This window comes from Sturnus vulgaris, chromosome 30 (genome assembly GCF_052056855.1).
Source record: "Sturnus vulgaris isolate bStuVul1 chromosome 30, bStuVul1.hap1, whole genome shotgun sequence".
In the NCBI taxonomy this organism is placed as follows: Eukaryota; Metazoa; Chordata; class Aves; order Passeriformes; family Sturnidae; genus Sturnus; species Sturnus vulgaris.
In genome coordinates this window covers 2,127,323-2,148,113 of record NC_142272.1, presented here as the reverse complement: position 1 = coordinate 2,148,113, position 20,791 = coordinate 2,127,323, and the positions used below count along the sequence as shown (strand labels likewise).

The window sequence follows — 20,791 nt, the reverse complement described above, 5'->3', positions numbered from 1 at the left end:
GCTCCAGCCCAACAAGAGTTTTCTAACAGGAGCAGTGTGCAAGCACAGGGAGGAAGGGAGGGAGCCAATACTAACTACACCTGCACTAATGAAACACCCAGGACCTGGCGAGAGGCAGTAAAAGGGAAAAGCAGAGGAGGGAGCTCAGCCTCGTTATGCAAGCTGGTTATTTAACGACCACAAAGACACTCTATAGGGGCTCTTTGTTTGCAGAGGGAAAGGAGAGAAATGCCACCAATATCTGAGTCACTGGTTCACCAAGAGGCTCCGAAGACGTTTTCAGATGGAAACTTTTCCAGGTTCACATGGTAATTTGGGAGGACTGGCTCATTCCCTGGCTCCACCCACCGCCCTGTAACACAGCTCCTGCTGCTCTTGCATATATAGATAGGTATGGCCCTACACCTGGCTGCACACACCAGAGCCCGGACACAGAGCAACCCTAAACTTTCTTCCTCCCTGGCTGACCTCTACCTGCCCCCACCATGAAGAAGGAAATACTAACCCTGGCCTTTGCTCGAGCCGTCTTCGTGGAGTTCCTCTCCACGCTCATCTTCGTCTTCATCGGGCTGGGCTCGGCGCTGAAGTGGCCATCGGCCCTGCCCAGCATCCTGCAGATCGCGCTGGCCTTCGGGCTGGCCATCGGCACCTTGGTGCAAGCCTTCGGCCACATCAGCGGCGCCCACATCAACCCCGCCGTGACCATCGCCTTCTTCGTGGGCAACCAGATCTCGCTGCTCCGCACGCTGCTCTACGTGCTGGCCCAGCTGGTCGGGGCCATCGCCGGAGCCGGGATCCTGTACGGCGTCACCCCGGCCAACACCCGCGGCAACCTGGCCATCAACGCGGTGAGTCCTGCCCGGGGCTCTCCCCTCTCCTTTCCTCCGGCTCCGTCGGGATGGATGCTCGGCGCTCTGTCCCGCACGCACGGCGGGCTGGGAATGGGACGGGAGCGAAGCCGAGCTCTGACATGACGGCTTTATTGTGCGGGTGATGAGTGGGATGTTTTTCCCTCCTTTAATGAGGGCTTCCTCTATCCCGAGGGCCCCGTGAGTCACCGCACCATTGAGATGTTCCCTCTCCACCTGGAGATTAGCGCGGGATAGGAGCCGTGCCAGAGGCAGGGGGCAGGGAGGGAGCAGAGCCCAGTCAGACCAGTACGGGCGCGGGGAGCAGGAGCCCACTGGAACCAGTGCGCTGGGGGAACTGGGAACCGAGAGGGACCGGGAGAATGGTGGGGAAGAGCTGGAGAAGGAGCGAGGGGCAGGACGGTGTCCAGGGGCTGCTCCCAGGGGAGGAGGGGGACAGCGGGAGGACCCTCGGAGATAAGCGGGAATGAGGCACAGCCTGAAACCCTCGGGGCAGTGCTGGGAGAACGCCTGGAATGACAGAGCTGGAGCTCCAGGCACGGACAGGTCCGGACCCCCGGGAGCAGCACAGACGTTCAGAGGGTTCGGTCACTGGGATGAGGAGCTGCAGTGCCTCTCATTCCACAGGTTCTGCATCCCAAACAAGCTAGATTTAGATTAAAAATGAGCTGTGGTGGGTTGGGTCACTTTGTCCTTCCCATGCCCAGTGGGGTCAAGTCTCCCTGAGAGTCCCCAGGGCTTTGTGCAGTCACTGGGACACAACAGCACATTCCACCCGTGACCTTCATCCCAACCATCACCCTCCTTCCCATCCCAGCTACCCCTCATCCTCCTGGGCATGTGCTCCACAAAGTGCAGGGCAGAAGTCAGGGTACAGCAGTCTGCAAGGATCAAGGAAATGCAGGAAAAAAGGGATTTGTTTGGGAAGCACTGAGTGTTGTGGAGACAGGGAAGTGGAGAGAGGTGTGGAAAGCCCAGGGAAGGGACAGGCTTGGGGAAGAGACAGATTGTGGAGAATTGCAAAGAAAGATCATTTCTTTCCTTTCAGAGAAAGACCAGGGAGCTCACGCAGGGGCCCTGGGGGGCTTCTCACCCAACTTCACCTCCCAAATCTACCAGCAAAGCACCCGGGAGCCCTGGGGAGGGTTAATTATTGTCACTCTCGTGGTTCCAGATCAACACCAACGTGACCCCCGGCCAGGCCCTGGTGGTGGAGATCATCCTCACCTTCCAGCTGGCCGCCTGCATCTTCGCATCCACGGACAACCGGCGCAGCGGCGTCGGCTCCCCCGCGCTGTCCATCGGCCTCTCGGTCACCGTGGGCCACCTGGTGGGGGTGAGTCCAGGGTCCTGTGAGCACTGAACTGCCCAAAATGCCCTCGTGCACTTGGTCCTGAGGGAGCTGCTCCGGAGGAGAAAACACGGGAGATGTTGGGGCTCTGTAGTGGTGAGGGGCCATGTCCAGCTCTCTGGGACAGAGACACTGTCAGGGGCCACTTTGGTCACTCCCTGCTCCCCAGGAGTGGCTCGGAGCTGCTCCCTAACCCAGGCTTCTCTCCTCACCTCCAGATTTACTTCACCGGCTGCTCCATGAACCCTGCGCGCTCCTTCGGGCCCGCGGTCGTCACCAGGAGGTTCAGCCCCGCACACTGGGTGAGTGCTGGTGCCACTGGGGACGGGGACAGGGCAGGAATGCCGTGGGAATGACAGGGCTGGGGGTTTAGAGCCCACCCCAGGCAGGAAGGATTAAAAGGGGCTGGAGAATGAGGGAGGTTTTGCCCCTTGATGCATCAGGAACAGTTAATCCCCTGGCACAGAGCCAGCCAGGGGACAGAAATGAACCCACCCAGGGTTCAAAACTCATCCAGTCCCACCCCATGCCATGGGGAGAGACATCTTCCACCAGCCCAGGTTACTCTAAGCCCCATCCAAGCCAGCCTCGGGCACTGCCAGGCACAGAAATCGGAGCCCTCTGAGCACCACTGGTGCATCATCTGAGGGGAAGGAAACCCAGGAGAAGCCCAGCTTGGTCTTTCCTCTCACCAGCACTTTGTGCAAGCTCAGCCCCAGACTCCCAGAGCAGGTTTGGCTCTCAGTGAGCACAGGCTGAGGGGTTTTCAGCCCAGGGAGTCTCTGGACAGGCGTTTTCCTCTCTCGTGTGGCAGATGTGGAGCAGGGATGGGTGGTGGTGCCGGGGCAGAGCTGCAGCCCCGGGAGCTGCTCTCACCGTGCCCCTGCTGCTTTCCAGGTGTTCTGGGTCGGGCCCATCCTCGGGGCTTGCTTGGCCTCCCTGCTCTACTTCTACATCCTGGTGCCCTACTGCATGAACATGTCTGACAGGGTGGCCATCATCAAGGGCACCTACGAGTCCGAGGAGGAGTGGGAGGAGCAGCGGGAGGAGAGGAAGAAGTCCATGGAGCTGACCCCGCCGTAAGAGCAGCAGGAAGAGCCAAGGCGAGGGAGGGGAGGGAGCCCCACAGAGGGCTCGTGTGTGCCCCAAAGCCAGGCCATGCCCACAGCAGCTGCAGCTCAGACTCTCAATCCAAAGCCTTCCCCTGCAGCCCCCGTGGACGCAGGAGGGCCGGGGGCTCTGTGTGTGTGTAAAGAACCCCTGCATGAGCTCTAGAACCTCTCCAGCTTCACAAACCCCTCGGCTCCATCTCTGCACCGTGGCAGGGCCCCAGGCCCCGCCTTGGGCCACCTGCAGGACCTCACCTGGCCCAGGTATGGGAACACCTGGGGGCCCCTGGGGGAAGGGGAACTGCTTAGGGCAGGGGGTGCAGCTACCCCCCAGTCCAGGGGCTGCTCGTAGATGCTCTTTCACCTTTCCTGGTGCTGGGAGTCCTTTTTATTCCCAAAGAATGAGACTTTTTGGATTCTGTGTTGAGATCTTTGTATTATAGTTTCTTATTTATTGCAAATAAAGGAAAGTTAAAAAAAAATCCTGGGTGCAAATCAGCTCAAGTCTCAAAGTTTAGGAGGGAAAGTGGATTGAGCTGGACACAAACTCATCCCAAAGGGTTGGGGAAATAACAATTCAGACCCTGAATCCTGTGGGAGCTGCTGGTTTGGGAGGGGAGAACATGAATCTTGGGAAGGATGAGTGGGCACTTGTGATGGAGTGGGGAGGAGCAGCAGGTGCAGGGCAGCTGGGAGCCCATCCCGGGGCTGGCAGCAGCAGGAGGGATCCTTCCAACCCTTCCCACACGGCCGATGTGACTCCAGCCCTACCAGTTCTCCCAGACAGCTCCACAGTGCCCTCAAAAAATGACCCACAACTCCCCAGCCCCTCAGCTGTGCCAAACCCACACCTTCACCTGGCCTTCTGCTCCGGCCCTGCTCTTCCAGTTCTACCACAACCCTCTGCCAGAGCAGCTCCCGGCCAAGGCACTGGCACAGGGACACCTGGATGGGGACACCGGCACTGGGACACCGGGACAGAGACACCAGGACGGGGACACCGGGACAGGGATAGCAGGATCGGGACAGTGGGACAGGGACACTGGGACACCTGGATAGGGACACGGGCACAGGGACACTGGGACGGGGACACCCACCCTGGCCCAGTTCCCTCCCAGCTCCAGTCCCCATTCCTGCTGCAAGGGGAGGATCCCAGCACAGACACCCAGGGCGGTGGGAGCCCCTTCCCTGGGGGCTCCCCCATCCCACGTTCAGCTCGATCCCAACCCAGAGGCTGCAGCCTTGGCCAGGGGGATGGGCAGCCTCACCTGGATTGTGGCATCCCTGGACCTGCAGTCTCTGGGGAGCAGCACCTTCACTCCCCCAGCTGTCCCCAGAAGGGGTTGGGGACAAGCAGGAGGAGGAAGGGAGGTAGAAGAGCCAGGAAATTAAACCCTGCAACCCCCCCAACCATCCTCAGGGGTGGGCTGAGGACCCCCTATGCCTCAGTTTCCCCTTTTGAAGGATACTGGGCCCCCTTCCCATGGGGAGATGGGAAAAACACAGGCCCTGGGGAGACTGGAGCATGTCCAGATCCCAGAGACCCCTGCCAGGGGCTGGGGCAGGGTACCCCGAAGGCTGCCCTCAGCCCCCCCAAACCAGGAATCTCAACGATCCCCCTGATCTTGGAGCTCTGAACCCCATCCATCCATCCGGAGCAGGGATAGGGGAGTCCCAGTGGGAACTGGGGACCACAGCCTCCCCCAGATGTGCCCAACCCCCCAGTCCCTCCAAGGGATCAACAGCAGGGGAAGGAGCCCGGGCTGGGTGTGAGCCCTCCCGGGATGAATCAGCTGCAGCTCCAGCTCTGTGTCAGCACAAAAACCATCCAGGGCCCAGCCCTGAGCCCAGCTCAGGCACTGCTGGGGGGTTTGGGGTCAGTGGGACCCCAAAGTGGGGCAGGTGAGGCTGAGCCCAGCTCAGGAGCATGGAGCCCAGAGCTCCCTCCCCACTCTGGCTTCCCTGGGCCCTGGGGATTTGATCCAGGCAGGGGGGTGAATTTAATCCAGACTGAATTTTGGCATCCAGCAAACCCCATGACCTCACCTGGCCAAGGGCAGGGCCCAGGGCAGGGCTGGGAAAGACTGAGGTCCTCCCACCTGTCCTCACCTGTCCAGGAATGGGAACAGCAGCACTTGAAAACCAATGGAGAATTTATTATTTTTACTTCTTTAGCATCCCAGCTCCTTCAGATCGATTTTTAATGATTGGAAGGCTGGGAGGCAGCAGTGCCCCACTCGCTCCCTGAGCAGAAATTGGCTTTTCACAGGAAAATCCATCTTTATTTCAGCAGAACCAGCAAGGCCAGGTACAAACCTGTGTGCTCACAGCTGATTTACCTGCAGTTCTGTGCTGGTTCTCCTGCTTCTCCCTAAAAACAGGAGTTCCCATCCCCTTCCCTAAGCCACACAGCTTCACCATCGTTTAGGGCATAAAAAGATGAATTACACTTTATAACAAGCTTTTTTCACCCTAATTTAAATGTTTCTCACCAGGTGAAACCACTCCAAAGGCACGTTATTACCATTCCTGGGTAGTTTTGCTCTAATTAAGGGTTATTCCCTGAACATGCCCACGAGCAGCTGCTCTGCTCTAAGAAGATTTCACAGATAATTCCTCACTCCTGAGTACCTTTTCCATCCTCAGGTAATCGCTGCTCAGCTTTAAAAATTGGATTTTTTTCCTGGAAGGAGGGCAAGCCCAACGATTTTCACAGGTTGCAACAGTCTGGAAACCTCACATTTTTTACACATCAAAGGGCTTTCAGGTCTGCTGAAGTCTAACTAAGGGAGATATCCACCAGCTAATTTAAATTCCCTGAACCCCAAGTTTTCTGGACAGGGGGAGGAACCAAGGGCATGAGAAGCAGCAAAACTCAGTGGAAATGGCCCAGTTAAGGATTTTTCATTGGGATGCAGGAGCTGCTTTGTTTCTGCTCCTTGCAGAGGGTGAGGCCCAGCTCTGTCCAGGAGGGAGCAGGGACAGAGCTCCACGTCTGGGGTGCATCCCTTCCACCCTGCTCCCAGCTCCAACTGGTTTATTACATCCCTGAGTGCTTCACTTGAATCCTCGGGTCCTGGAGAGCAGAGCCTGGTCTCACCTGGAAGCTCAGCCCAGCTCACTGGAAAGATGAGGAGAAAACAACCCAGGAAATCCCAGGGAGGGAGAAAAGCATCAGAGAGGGGATTGAATCTCAGCTGGGAAATCCGAGCAGCCCAGGAAGCGCCTCCCTGCTCCAGGAGGAATTCCAGGGGGGCACTGGAGAGCCCCGAGCAGGCAGAGAGCAGCTCAGGAGAACCACGGAGGAGCTGCCCAGGAGACAGAACATGGAACAGAGAACAGAACCCAGGATACAGAACCCAGGATACAGAACCCAGGATACAGAACCCAGGATACGGAACAGAGCAGAGAACTCAGAATAGAGAACACAGAGCACAGAAAACAGAAGAGAGCAGAGAACAGAACCCAGAATATAGAACACAACCCAAAACTCAGAATAAAGAACATAGAACAAAAAACCCAGAACAGAGCACCAGGCTCCACAGCAGGAAACTTTATTCCTGCAAATGCTGACACTTCCAGAGCATTTCCAGGGCTGAAATGCCTCGGAGAGGAGCGAGCTGTGCCCCAGGGGGAGAGCCCAGCCTGGGTGTTGGCATTAGTCACGGCACAGGCTGTGCCAGCACCCACCTCCTCCGGAGCCTTCCTCCTCCTACTCAACCTCTGCCCAGCCTGTTGTGCCATGAGATCCCTCGTTAGGAGCCAGGAAACAGCTCCCAGGCCACCAAGGGACAACAGCCACCCTTCCTGTTGTCATCCCGGCCAGGAAGGCGGCCCCTGCCTGAGCAGCAGCTCCTGGAATTTGTGCTTGGCTCCCTGGCTCAGCTCGTGGGGATTTGGGGGTCAAAGCAATGCTGGGTCAGGTTGGGCACCCTCCAGTGCTGGCAGTGCCACCAGTGCCACCAGTGCCCTGCCTGGTCCCCACAGGGCACCGAGACCCCAGTGTGTGCCTGGGAGAGGCAGCACCACCATTCATGGAAAGGTGAGAATTGCCAAAAAACACCTGGGACATTGAGGAGGCGAATGGCTGGAGATATCCAGAGAGCAGGGAGGGCAAGAGGAGATCCAAAGGTGCTTCTGTTCCCACCAAACCTCCTACAGCCAAAAAAATGCCTCTTTAATAATTCCTAACAACTTTAATGAGTCCCAACTTAGCTTTTAATAAGTCTCAACTCGACTCTGCTAAGTTCCAATTCCTTCAGCCCCTAAAATGCCTCTTTCAAGCCAGAACAGTTGGGAGTTTTTAGCAGATGTCCCAAGGTGGGGACCAGGAGGGGACAGGCGTCCCCCAGCCCTGGCCCAAGCCCTGGGTGCTCTGGAGCAGCACCCCAGAGAGAAAAGGGTGTCCAGGGCATCTCCTGGTGCCCTCTGCTGGGACTGTCCGTGGGAAAAGGAGTGGCCAGGAAAACCCTCCCCTGAACAGCTCCAGCTGAAGGAAATCCCCTCTTGGGAAGGAAAACCTTGCCAGAGCTCAGCCCCAGCACCCCATGGCAATGGAGGCTCCGTCCCAGCGCTGGCGGGATCGTGGCTCTTCCTGCTGCCAAGTTTCCTCTTGCTCAAGGGTTTGCCTTGGCTTTCCAGGATCTGTTTGTTCTTAATCACCTTCCAAACAAAGTCCAAGAGCGGCTCCTCTGAGGGCTGACATCAATAAAAATCACGCGTAAGAAGAAGGGAAGATAAAGGCGCCCTGCAGGCCTGAGCTCGGCCCAGCACAGGGCCTTTGCTGGGGAAGGTCAGGGACGACTTCCCAGGCTGGAGAAAGCAAGAACCCAGCAGGCAAGGAGGGGGTTAAGCTCAGCTTTGTTAAACTGCAGCCCTGGGGTGAGGCCTCGGAGCTGCCCCAGCTCCTCCAGCCAGGCTTTGGGCTGGGCTCCCCCAAAACAAAACTCTTCAAGCTCGGTGCCTCCATCCAGCTCCAGGATGTGCAGGACAAGGAGGACAAGACCTTGAGGGCTCTCTCCATGCACAGAACCACTCAGGAGAGCTGGGACCTGATCCATGGCAGAAATAACCCCTGAAAAATCCTCACAAACCAGCAAAACAAACCAAATAAATCCCCTGGCATGAAGCCTCCAGGATCCAGGCCTGGCTCTGCCACTTGACATTAATCCTGCTTGGCAGAGGACACGGGAGCTCCTGTGCCCAAGAGCAAGGTGCAGCTGCAGGTTGGGATAAAGCCCTCTTGTGCAGCCAGGATTAAAAACGGGGATGAAAACAAACTTCAATGTCCAGTACAATCAGCCTTTTCTACAGAGTCCGAAAGAAAAAAAAAGAAATCAATTCCTCTTCCCCAACTAAATCAATTCCTCTTCCCCAACAAATCTTTCAGCTTTTTCCAGAGAGGATTTTTCCCTCCTGTCCAGGAGCTGGTTTCTCTGGGGACAGGGCAGCTGGTTTCCTGCCAAGCAGCCAAAGAAAATGAGCCCTTTCTCAATCTTTTTAAAAATTCCTTATTTCTAAAGCTACTTATCCCAACAGCCAATTGTTTCTGCACTGAGAGCCCCTCACTTGGAGATCAGAGTCCACAGGAATTCTGAAAGCTTTTATCACCCTCGCGGGGAAGGGATATAAAACCCAGCTTGTTTTCTTATCTCTTGGAACAGAAAACCCCCATGTGTTTCGCAAAGGAGCCCTGTAGGAACAGTTAATCAGTGGATAAAAGCATGTTGGGTGTGCAAACACAACCTTATCCCACTGCTGACATCAGGGCTTGCATCTCCACGGCTTTGTCCTGGATTTCAGCCACGTTGTGTTTGGATTTTGAACTCAACTGCAGAGCTGGGCTGGGCAGAGCTCGGCTCTCCCTGCCTGCAGCAGCATCCCCGCAGCAACCAGAGCTGTGCTGGAGTTTGCTCATCCCTCCTGCACCATCCAACCCCCAAATGCTCCTTTCTTGCCATGGAAACGGAAATGTACCTGAGAACACCCCCCATGCCAGCAGCCACCCTCATCCCCCAGGCTTTGCAGCAAAACCACAGCTGGGTGCCATAAACAAGAACCCTCCCAGGGCAAGGAACAACCAACCACCCTGGGCATGGCCCCAGACCTTCCATGGATCCCAGATCTTCCATGTATGAGCCATCCTGGAGCACTGACCCCACACCATCCATCCATGGATGAGCCATCCTGCAGCACTGACCCCACACCATCCATGGATGAGCCATCCTGCAGCACTGACCCCATCCATCCATCCATGGATGAGCCATCCTGCAGCACTGACCCCACACCATCCATCCATGGATGAGCCATCCTGGAGCACTGACCCCACACCATCCATCCATGGATGAGCCATCCTGGAGCACTGACCCCACACCATCCATCCATGGATGAGCCATCCTGCAGCACTGACCCCACACCATCCATCCATGGATGAGCCATCCTGCAGCACTGACCCCACACCATCCATGGATGAGCCATCCTGCAGCACTGACCCCACACCATCCATGGATGAGCCATCCTGCAGCACTGACCCCATCCATCCATCCATGGATGAGCCATCCTGGAGCACTGACCCCACACCATCCATGGATGAGCCATCCTGGAGCACTGACCCCATCCATCCATCCATGGATGAGCCATCCTGGAGCACTGACCCCATCCATCCATCCATGGATGAGCCATCCTGCAGCACTGACCCCACACCATCCATGGATGAGCCATCCTGCAGCACTGACCCCACACCATCCATCCATGGATGAGCCATCCTGGAGCACTGACCCCACACCATCCATCCATGGATGAGCCATCCTGGAGCACTGACCCCACACCATCCATGGATGAGCCATCCTGGAGCACTGACCCCACACCATCCATGGATGAGCCATCCTGGAGCACTGACCCCATCCATCCATCCATGGATGAGCCATCCTGCAGCACTGACCCCACACCATCCATGGATGAGCCATCCTGGAACACTGACCCCACACCATCCATGGATGAGCCATCCTGGAGCACTGACCCCACACCATCCATCCATGGATGAGCCATCCTGGAGCACTGACCCCACACCATCCATGGATGAGCCATCCTGGAACACTGACCCCACACCATCCATCCATGGATGAGCCATCCTGGAGCACTGACCCCACACCATCCATGGATGAGCCATCCTGGAGCACTGACCCCACACCATCCATGGATGAGCCATACTGCAGCACTGACCCCACACCATCCATCCATGGATGAGCCATCCTGGAGCACTGACCCCATCCATCCATCCATGGATGAGCCATCCTGGAACACTGACCCCACACCATCCATGGATGAGCCATCCTGGAGCACTGACCCCATCCATCCATCCATGGATGAGCCATCCTGGAACACTGACCCCATCCATCCATGGATGAGCCATCCTGGAGCACTGACCCCACACCATCCATGGATGAGCCATCCTGGAGCACTGACCCCACACCATCCATGGATGAGCCATCCTGCAGCACTGACCCCATCCATCCATCCATGGATGAGCCATCCTGGAGCACTGACCCCATCCATCCATCCATGGATGAGCCATCCTGGAGCACTGACCCCACACCATCCATGGATGAGCCATCCTGGAATACTGACCCCACACCATCCATCCATGGATGAGCCATCCTGCAGCACTGACCCCATCCATCCATCCATGGATGAGCCATCCTGCAGCACTGACCCCACATCCATCCATGGATGAGCCATCCTGGAGCACTGACCCCATCCATCCATCCATGGATGAGCCATCCTGGAACACTGACCCCATCCATCCATGGATGAGCCATCCTGCAGCACTGACCCCACATCCATCCATGGATGAGCCATCCTGGAGCACTGACCCCACACCATCCATGGATGAGCCATCCTGGAGCAGTGACCCCACACCATCCATGGATGAGCCATCCTGCAGCACCAGGAGCAGCAGCAGATCCAGCAGCAAATTCAGCACTGGGCTCTTTCAGCTTTGGCTGTTGCTATTTAGGACCAGTTCTAGTCTCAAAACCAGCCTAACTCAGGCACTGCTGGAGTTGTCTCAGGTGGAGCCAGCTCCTGCCGCATCTTGGGGTCCCAAATCCTCCCTTCTGAGCTCTGAGGATGGTCAGGAGAAATCCTGCACCTTGTGCTGGGCCAGGGCCACGTCTGAATTCCGGGCTCAGACTGGGACCACTCACAACAAGACCCTGAGGGGCTGGAGTGAGTCTAGAGGCAGGAATGGAGTTGGGGAAGGGAGCACCAGGGAAGGGTCTGGAGAACTCCTGAGGGACCTGGGGTCTCAGCCTGGAGAAAAGGAGGCTCAGGAGGGACCTTCTGGCTGTGCACAACTCCCTGACAGGAGGGGGGAGCCAGGGCGTGCTCAGGCTCTGCTCCCAGGATTAAAGTGCCTGGGGAAGTTTAGGTTGGATACTGGGAAGTTTCCTCAATGGAAAAAGCTGTCCAGCCATGGCACCAGGGCAGTGATGGAGTCACCATCCCTGGAAGTGTCCAAAACCCATGGGAATGTGGCCCTTGGGGACTGGGGTTAATGCTGCCCGTGGTGGGGGACTGATAATCTTGGAGGTTTTCTCCCAGCCTTGATGATTCCAGGATTCTACAACCTTGGGAAAAGGAGGACTCCGACAATCCCAGGCGGCCAAAAAGCCAAACTTCCCAAGGTGAAAGAGCTGAGCTGAGCTGAACTTCGCAGCTCCAGGTGAAGGAGCTGAGGCCAAAGGGTCCTCAGTGAGCAGCTGCAGCTCCCGGGGCCCATCATTCATCCCCGGGGGAAGAGCAGCCTCGGCGGCTGAGCAAACACGGGCGGCTTCTGTCCAAGCAGGCAAGTGAATCTGGAGGCACAATTTGTCATCTAATTGCAGCCACACCCCCCAGGATTAATTGCTGCATTTGAATGCAAAGCAGGGCAGATTTATGGCCCCATCAGGTTTCATCAGCCGTTACAGGTGATTGATGCCCTGCTAAAAGCACTGCAAACAGCAGAAAAGAGCCCTAATAGGGGGTTTTTTTTCAGACTTTGGAGTATTTGGGTTGTTTAATCATCCCGAAGCCTGCAAGAAAGGCAAATTAAAACCTTGGCCACATTTGCTCCAGACTCCACTGAAGATTTTTGGCTCATCCATGAGGAGACTCTGCCCTGGGAGGGTATCTAAGATTTCCACAGAATTTGGGCAGGAAGAAGAGTCAGGGAAAGAAGAGTCGGGATGTTTTTCCACATTGAAAGCTAGAGAGACATTTAGCAGATATAAGCCTTTAACCAGGATAAACCATTAACCACCATCTGCCTGTCTCAGATAAAGAGTGGAAATTAAACCCCACTCCGAGATCAGCGCTTGTGAGGCTGCAGGTGTGTAACCACTGAGGTGCTGGGCCAAAACCATCCCTCAGCCTCCCAAAACCATCCTTCAACCACTCAAAACCACCCAAAACCATCCCTCAGCCTCCCAAAACCATCCCTCAACCACCCAAAATCACCCCACAGTCACCCAAAACCATCCCTCAACCACCCAAAACCAGTGCTTGCAGCTGGTGATGCCCAGAGCTGCCCCAGTTCAGCTCCTGTAGGGTCCCAGTATGAACCAGCAATCCCTGGTGCTGGGCTCTGGGGGCCCGAGGCTGCTCACAGCACCCAAGGGTTCCCCAAAAACATCTGATAATACCAAAAAAACTCTTTCCTCCATAAAGGAAAGGGAAGCCAACCTTTCACTGTAGGGAATTGTGCTGGGAGTGAAGGAGAACCCAGGAGGGTCAGGGAGCAGGAGGGAGCACCAAGGAGGGCCAGGAAGAAACAGAGATCACTGAGGAGATCCAGGGATGAGGGAGAACCACCAAGGAGGGCCAGGGATCACTGAGGAGATCCAGGGATGAGGGGGAACCACCAAGGAGGGCCAAGGATCACTGAGGAGATCCAGGGATGAGGGATAACCACCAAGGAGGGCCAGGGATCAGGAGGAGCAGGTGAGGGCCAGGGCTGGAGACCATGCAGGGCTTGGAGCCCAGTTTTTTTAGGCAGTGGTGGCTCAGGTGGGTGTGTCCCATGCCCTGCTGCACCCAGCAAGGCTGAGGAATGGGTTCAGCCAGAAGAGGTGAAATGCTCACCCAGGTGAGAGCACTGAGCCTCCAGCCTGACCTCCAGGTGACCCCAAAGACCAGCTCCCGGGGATGAGGAGGAGCAGGGACACCACGGGAGGTGTCACCGTGGCTGGGGACCCACAGGTGTCCAGATCCCAGGGCTGAGAGCCCCATGCTCGACCCCAAAACATTTCACCTGCAAATCCTGTTTTTCACCCATCTCCCAGCCCAGCAATGGGCTCAAACTGGTTTCTGCTCCAACCCCCAGCCTGTCCAGGCTCATGTCCCAGTTTCCCAGGGGAAAGGCTGTCCTTGGTCCCAATGGCTCCGTGTCCATGACCAGGGATCGTGGACATTCAGAGCTTGGGGACAGGAGAGTGCTGGGAGCTGGGACAAGAGTGACCTCACCCAGTTTGTCATCAGAAATGTGAGAAGAGTCATAAATCCATCAGAAATGGGGATCCACCACAGGGATCAGCCTGAGCTGGGTTTTGGGAAGGGCCCAGTTTTTGACTTCTCACAGCTCAACCCATCATGTCCCACTCTTGGCACCGTCTCAGCTTCCCATTCTCTGCTCCTCCCTGGCACCAAGCCTGTGGGACAGCAACTCCAAGATGTTTCCTGCCTAAAAAGCAGGACAAAAGGGAGAGGAAATAATCCCCAGCCCTTCAGAGCTGCCAAAATACCTGGTGAGAATGCAGAGTTTCACTCTGCAATGGCCCCTCCCTTGGCTCTTCAACACCTGCAAAGCAAAACAGAAAAAAACCAGCCCAAAAAATGCTGAGACCAAACCCAGGCACTCAGCGTCACCAGGGAGTTTCCAGGTGGAACCAGTGACCCAAGGAGGTTTTTCTTCACCAGTTTTGCCTTGACCACTCCAGCACCTCCAGCTGTGGTGGGGAGGAGGAGGCCACAAACTCCTTCATGAAGAAAATGGGACTGAAAAGCGCTGATTCCAGGGCCCCGGGCTTGGAATCACGGCTGGGGGACAGATGGGGACATTTCCCAGTCCCTGCCCTGGGTTAGACGCTGGGCTGGGCTCTGTGGGCAGCAAAGGTCCCTCAGAGGAGCCAAGGTGAAGCCAAAGCCTTCATTCCTCCCTGTTAGCCATAAATCCCCTCAAAATGAAGCATCCCCTGGTTTGGCCCCACCTCAGCAATCTGGGTTAAATTTAAGAGCAGGTTTAAGCATAAACTTCCCTGCCCATGGCAGGGACGTGGAACTGCATTTAAGGTCCCTTCTAACCCAAATCATCTGTGATTCCATGATGAACTCATCGTGTTCCCAGCCTGATTCTGGACAGTCCAAGCAGGACCCACGATCCCCATGGGAGCAGCCTCGGCTCCTCCTGCCTCTCTCCCCTCCTGGAGATCAGTTCATCCTCATGAGAGCTCCTGGGGAAAACAGGAAAAGGGCTCGGTGGGAATGGATGAGCTTCTCTGGAGTCCATGGATGTGGAGTCTGGACACATTCCAGGAGTTTTCCCTCAACAGCGTTTTGGTCTCTGTTCCATCAGCACAGGATGCTCCAGAAGCCTCAAAGCTGCTTCTCCAGGGATGCTCCCAGAGCCAGAGTTTGACCCCAAGCCGTCCCAATTCAGCGGTGACGTCACTGTGACGTCACTGTGATGTCACCGAGAGCACCCCCAGCCTGGGCCCTCCCGCCCCCCAAAAAGAGGGAATGGCTGCGGTCCTTGGAGGGGCAGGATGGGAGTTCTGGAGCCTCGGAGAAGGGAGCAGGAGGGGCGAGGATGATGAAGGGCAGGAAGGATGGGCAGAGAAGGACAGACAGACAAACGCTGCCACCTGCTGTCCGTAAAAACCTCTCCAAGTCCTGAGCTGGGATGAATTCTGCTCTGCAGGATCCCAAAGCTCAGGATCCTGCCCGTTGTGCTCCTCCAGCCCGGGAGAGCCCCGGGAACCCCACCCAGCTGGGAAAGGATGAAAAGGATGGGTTTGGAATGGGGAAAGCACCACGTCCCAAAGGCTACAGAACATCACCCGGGGGCTGTGGAGAAAGGATCCCATGGGACATTTCCTGAGGCCACTCCAGCACTGGGATCCACGGTGAGAAAACCGAGGAGCCCAAGAGGAGCTGAGCTGGATCTCCCCTCCCTGAGCCGCCACCTCCACGTGGCCTTCCGGGCCAGGGGGACATTGCAAACAGTGACATCGTGAGCTAATTTGGTGGCATTAATAACAAACATCCCACCCGAGTGACGGGCAGGAGAGCTGGCCCTCTCCTCCCCAGATTCTGCTAATTAATGTCCCCCTCCCTCGGGTGATGTCAGGCTCCCTCCAAAGGCCGTGAGTGGCCCTCATTAAAGGCTCCTCAGGATGAGTGTCCTCCCCACACCGACCTTATTTTGACAGTGGCAGTAATTACAGAATTCTCGCTGCTGGAATGACAATAATTATCCAGGCACGAGCAGAAAGGTCCTGGGGGCAGACTCGGACCTGGAGCCCTCGTCTGTGCTGGTGGGAGAGACAAGGCCCAGCTCTCCCTCCAGGAGAGTCTGCAGTGCTCCTGTCTCCCACTGCCTGGGAGAAAAGGCATAGTCAGACCCCCAAACACCAAACCCTGGACATTCTTCCTTGGCTGGAAACTCCCCAGAGATCTCAAAACTGCCCTGGAAACACCTCCTGCTATCCACAGGCCGAATGCAGAGACCTCAGGAGCCCACCTGAGCCCAGGTGGGGACAAGCTCTTCAGGGAGCTGAGGGCTCTGTCCCGGGCCCACCTGGGAGCCTTTACCCTCCTGCAGGCCCAGATCCAGCTCTTTAGGGTTGCCCTCAGTTTTCCTCTTCTCCTTTTTCCTTTGCTGGATTCAAGGATATCAAACAAACGAGCCCAGTTCCTATGGGACACCCTGGAAAACGATGAACCAACGAGTTCCAGGTGTTCCCAGGGCTTCTGGGCTGAGCTTGGATGTCCCACGGGGATCCAGAACTGCAGCCCCTCACGGGGCCTCGTTTCACCCCCAAATCCCATAATAAATCACAGGGAATATCCCCAGTTTCAGGTCTGGACTCAGGGAACCACACCAGGCTTGGATCACAAGTGGGATCTGCCTGGCTGAGGAGCTGCACCAGGAATTTCACACAGCAGGAAGTGTCTGGAGGCACAAATCCTTGTTTTACACCTTTGCTCTTTTTTCCTTCTTGTGTCTTAGTGAAGGTGCTGGAAAGGGCAGCCCGTGGGCAGAGCAATCGGTGCAGGACACGCTGTGCCAGCAAGAGGCCACCTCACCTGAGAGGAGGAAACCCACAGGTCACTGCTCTGGTCCAAAAAGTGGGGGGAAAAACCAAGAATATAAGAGAAACAGCAACAACAATGTAAAAAAAAAAATTCATTGAAGGCGTCAGTTGGAAAATTCGCCAGTAAGGATATTTTCTGCAGCAGCCCCACTCCAGAAAAGCTGTAATGATTCACAGTGACCCATCCAAGGAGAAGCAGGATCCCCGTGACCTACCTGTCAGCTCTGGGCATCCTCTGGACGAGCTTAAAAGCAGCAGGAAGGAGAAGAGTTCAGCCAGAACCGGCTCGAAGAAGGAAAATCGGATCTGGTGTGGAGAGAGCAGCTCTTTGCCCAAGGTAGGTGCCTCCTCCTCCCTTCCTTCTCCCAGTCTCCCAAAGAATCAAACCAGATGAGGAAAGCATTTGGTGATGGGCAACAGAAGTCTGATTTTTGGCAAATAAAAGGTGGGAGGTGGCAATTTATTCCTACATAATTTCTGAGGTATCCAGCAAAAATAAGGAATGTAAAATACAAATAAATCTGCTCATCTTTTCCGAGCTGTGGGAAAGTTCTCCAGCACTGTGATGATAATTCCAGGATAGAAATGTCACCCCCAGATAGAAAAGGGAGGCTGGGATAAAGTTCATTGCAAATCATTTTACCTTTGGGTGTCATTCTGCGTTCCCATGCCGAAGCGCCGGGAATGTGCCAGCAGGGAATGGCGAGGATGGGATTTCTCACTCGCACCCATCCCAGCTGTGCCACACTCTGGGAAGGGGCTGTCCCAGCAGGATCGGCCCCAGGCTGTGCTGCCACGACTTCCTGCAGGGTTTGGGAATTGCAGCCAGGAAATTTGCAGTTGGGAATTGCAGCCAGGGATTTCCCCGGGTTTCTGCCTCCCCAGGAGCTCAGATGGTTCGCTGGCTGTACCTGTCCGGGCTGGTGTTTGCCGTGCTCATCCCGGCCGGATGGCAGGTGGCTCCCGAGGACTTGGAGGACCTGGCCAGGTACTGGGGCTGACTGGGGCAGGGCTGTGGGAGCAGCTTGTCCCTCTCTCTCGGCTGCTGGGGGGGTCCGTGGGGCTCTGACCCGGCGAGCAGCCAACCTTCCCAGAGAGAGGGTCCCACAAGGGACAGCCTTCTGGGGGGTCTGGAGCCTTCTGGGGGGTCTGAAGCCTTCTGAGGGGGTCTGGAGCCTTCTGAGGGGGTCTCTGGCACGTCTCTTAGTCACGGGTAAACCTCAGCAAGCTGCAGCCTGTGGCCACAAGTGATCAGCTCTGATCAGTGATTTCAGCTCAGTGATTTCAGCTCTGTCTGCGAGGCCATCCCAGGCCGACTCAGGGACAGAGAGACAGAAGTGTCCCTATGGCGATTCTACAGAGATTCCTTTGTTATCCAGCAGCTCTGGGAAGGGCGTGAGGGATGACAGCTCCCCAGAGAACTGGGGGAAAAGCCAGAATTTTTATGGGGGAAAGCAAGGGCGGTACCAAGGGGGAAAGACCAATGGGTTACAAAGGATTACCATGGGCACTAGGGCATGGTGGGATCACTGAAGCCTTTGGGGATAGCTTACCATGATAACAAAAGATGTGCCAGCCTAAGGAGCATCCTTCCAGGATGGTTGACATAAGCTAATCACAGCCCACCCAAGGGACATTTCTCCAGGGCAGGGCTGCAGGCAGAGCCATGGCAGGCCCATCGGCCTCCACACCTCTCCATTCCTATTGCTGCCCCAGCTCTCCCTATTCCAGTGTCCCTGTTTGTTTTGTATGGATCCCAACAAACCTTCCTGGCTCCCCACAGCCCAGGACATTCCTCTGTAGGGAACCCCGGGATTTCCTGGCTGGGTCAGAGCAGGGACACCAGGGCAGGCTGAGGCTGAGCCCCCTCTGGGATGGTGCTCCCATGGCACAAAGTCCTTTGGGAACCCTCTGTGGTAAATCCCCAAATCACCCTGGAGCTGCAGGAGGATGATCCAAACCTCAGAGCAGCCCCACATTCCTGCCGTGGGGGTTGGGTTCCAGCAAGCAGGACAGAGGGGAATGATTTGGGACAGGACTCTGGATATATTGGATGCCAGGAAAGCCCAGGCCAGGCTTGGTAAATCTCCGGAAACTGAAACAAGAATTGTGTGTTTGATTTGTAGGAATCCATGAAATATTCCAGATTTCTTCCTCTGCACTATTCCATCTGCTCTGGGGGATGCTCTGCACAGGGCTGGGGTTTGGGGGGCACAGCCCTGCCCTGGGCACCTCCTGTGGGAGGATCCTGCTGGGGTGTTCATCAAACCCCGTTTTGCTCCTTTCTCCTCCCACCCCGAGCAGATGGGAGTTGTTTGGAGCCCAGAACTCCCCGAGCTTCCCATCCCACATCAAGAGACACTCAGAGGGGACCTTCACGAGCGACTTCACGCGGTACCTGGACAGGATGAAGGCCAAGGACTTCGTGCACTGGCTCATCAACACGAAGAGGTGCCGGGAGCAGGGAGAGGGGTGGGATTGTGCTGGGGAACAGCGCCCAGCACCCCAATCCTGATCCCCATGAGAGCTGGATGGGGCCTGGAACAGTGCCAGGCCACAGGGAATGGCTTCCCAGTGCCAGGGGGCAGGGATGGGTGGGATATTGGGAAGGAATTCCTCTCTGTGAGGGTGGGGAGGCCCTGGAATGGATTTCCCAGAGGAGCTGTGGCTGCCCCATCCCTGGGAGTGTCCAGGGCCAGGCTGGAGCCCTGGGCTGATGGAAGGTGTCCTCCCATGGCAATGGGTGGAACGAGATGAGCTTTGAGGTCCCTCCCAACCCAAACCATGGATCTGGTGCCAAGGCAGGATTGGACACCCTTTTCCTGATGCCTCATGGCTCCTGGGGATCCTCTGGTCTCTTGTAATAAGGTCAGGAGAATTAAGGCATTTGGGGTGGGATGGGAAATCTGGGATGGGAAGGGGCTGTTTCATCCTCCCCGGGATTTGTCCTCACATTTTCCTCCTCATTCCAGCGTTCCCTTGGCATTTCTGGGGCTTTTTCCTCTTTCAGCCATTCCAAAGGTGTAGCTCCTCTCTGAACGAAGGAACCCTCACTGCCCTTTCCCAGCTCCTGATTTTAGCAGGAGTTTCCATCCCCTGACGCTCTTTGGGGTTTGTTTTTAAGGTACAATTAACAGCAAATCCAGGCAGCAGCTTTGCAGCCACATCCCTGCAGGAACGCTGGACCTCTCCATCCCCAGCCAGGACTGGGAGCTCCTCGGGAAGGATTTGAAGGATTCACCCACCCCACACAGCTCCTGGAGCCATCCCCTGCCCCATGGGAAGGATTTGAGGGATTCACCCACCCCACACAGCTCCTGGAGCCATCCCCTGCCCCATGGGAAGGATTTGAGGGATTCACCCACCCCACACAGCTCCTGGAGCCATCCCCTGCCCCATGGGAAGGATTTGAGGGATTCACCCACCCCACAGAGCTCCTGGAGCCATCCCCTGCCCCATGGGAAGGATTTGAAGGATTCACCCACCCCACAGAGCTCCTGGGGTCATCCCCTGCTCCCCACCCCCATGGATCAAACCTGGCTTTCTCTGCTTTCCTTTTCCCTGCACTTTTCCCTAAATGCCAATAAAACCTTTTCTCAATCCTGCACTTGGCTCCTGACGTCTCCAACCTTTCCAAGCAGCCCGCTGGGATCCTGCACAGTCTCAGGGGATTTCCAGCCCCTGATTCCCCATTTGCTGCCTCATTTTTCCCTCAATTCCTCAAGTTTCAGATAAAGGGATAACCAGGATGTGCCCACCTGATCCCACAGACCAGAGCCAAAAGAAATTGGAGAGAAATTTAGGAAAACCCCTGCAGTAATTCCATTTTTGGTGTTAAATTATTCCAATTTAGCCTGGATCCAAAGAACCTCTTTGGAGTTAATTTAGTTCTAATTAATTACAGGGCAAGTGGGCCCCAAAAAAGCCCAGAAAGGCACAGAGGGAACAGCTCTGGATGGAGAATTTCACCTCTCCAGGGTATTCCTGGAGTCCCAGCACAGCCAGGGCTGGCACAGGGGACACATGTGACACAGCTATTCTCAGTGAGAAATGAATTTAATTTAATTTAATTTTAAAATATATAATTAAAAATATATTATTTTTTAAATA

General features: G+C 56.0%; 2 protein-coding genes across 2 annotated transcripts; both read left to right on the top strand.

The window, feature by feature from the left end:
• Positions 1–392: 392 nt before the first annotated feature.
• Positions 393–3,720, top strand: AQP5 (aquaporin 5). Its single transcript, XM_014893794.2, has 4 exons — positions 393–848; positions 2,044–2,205; positions 2,439–2,522; positions 3,118–3,720. The coding sequence occupies exons 1-4, from the start codon at positions 486–488 to the stop codon at positions 3,301–3,303; spliced, it is 795 nt and encodes a 264-aa protein (XP_014749280.1). The 5' UTR covers positions 393–485; the 3' UTR covers positions 3,304–3,720.
• Positions 3,721–16,961: 13,241 nt separating this feature from the next.
• LOC106864511 (pro-glucagon-like) lies at positions 16,962–20,257 on the top strand. The gene is made up of 4 exons (XM_014894137.2): positions 16,962–17,018; positions 17,567–17,669; positions 18,986–19,132; positions 19,806–20,257. The coding sequence occupies exons 2-4, from the start codon at positions 17,575–17,577 to the stop codon at positions 19,813–19,815; spliced, it is 252 nt and encodes an 83-aa protein (XP_014749623.1). The 5' UTR covers positions 16,962–17,018; positions 17,567–17,574; the 3' UTR covers positions 19,816–20,257.
• Positions 20,258–20,791: the final 534 nt, after the last annotated feature.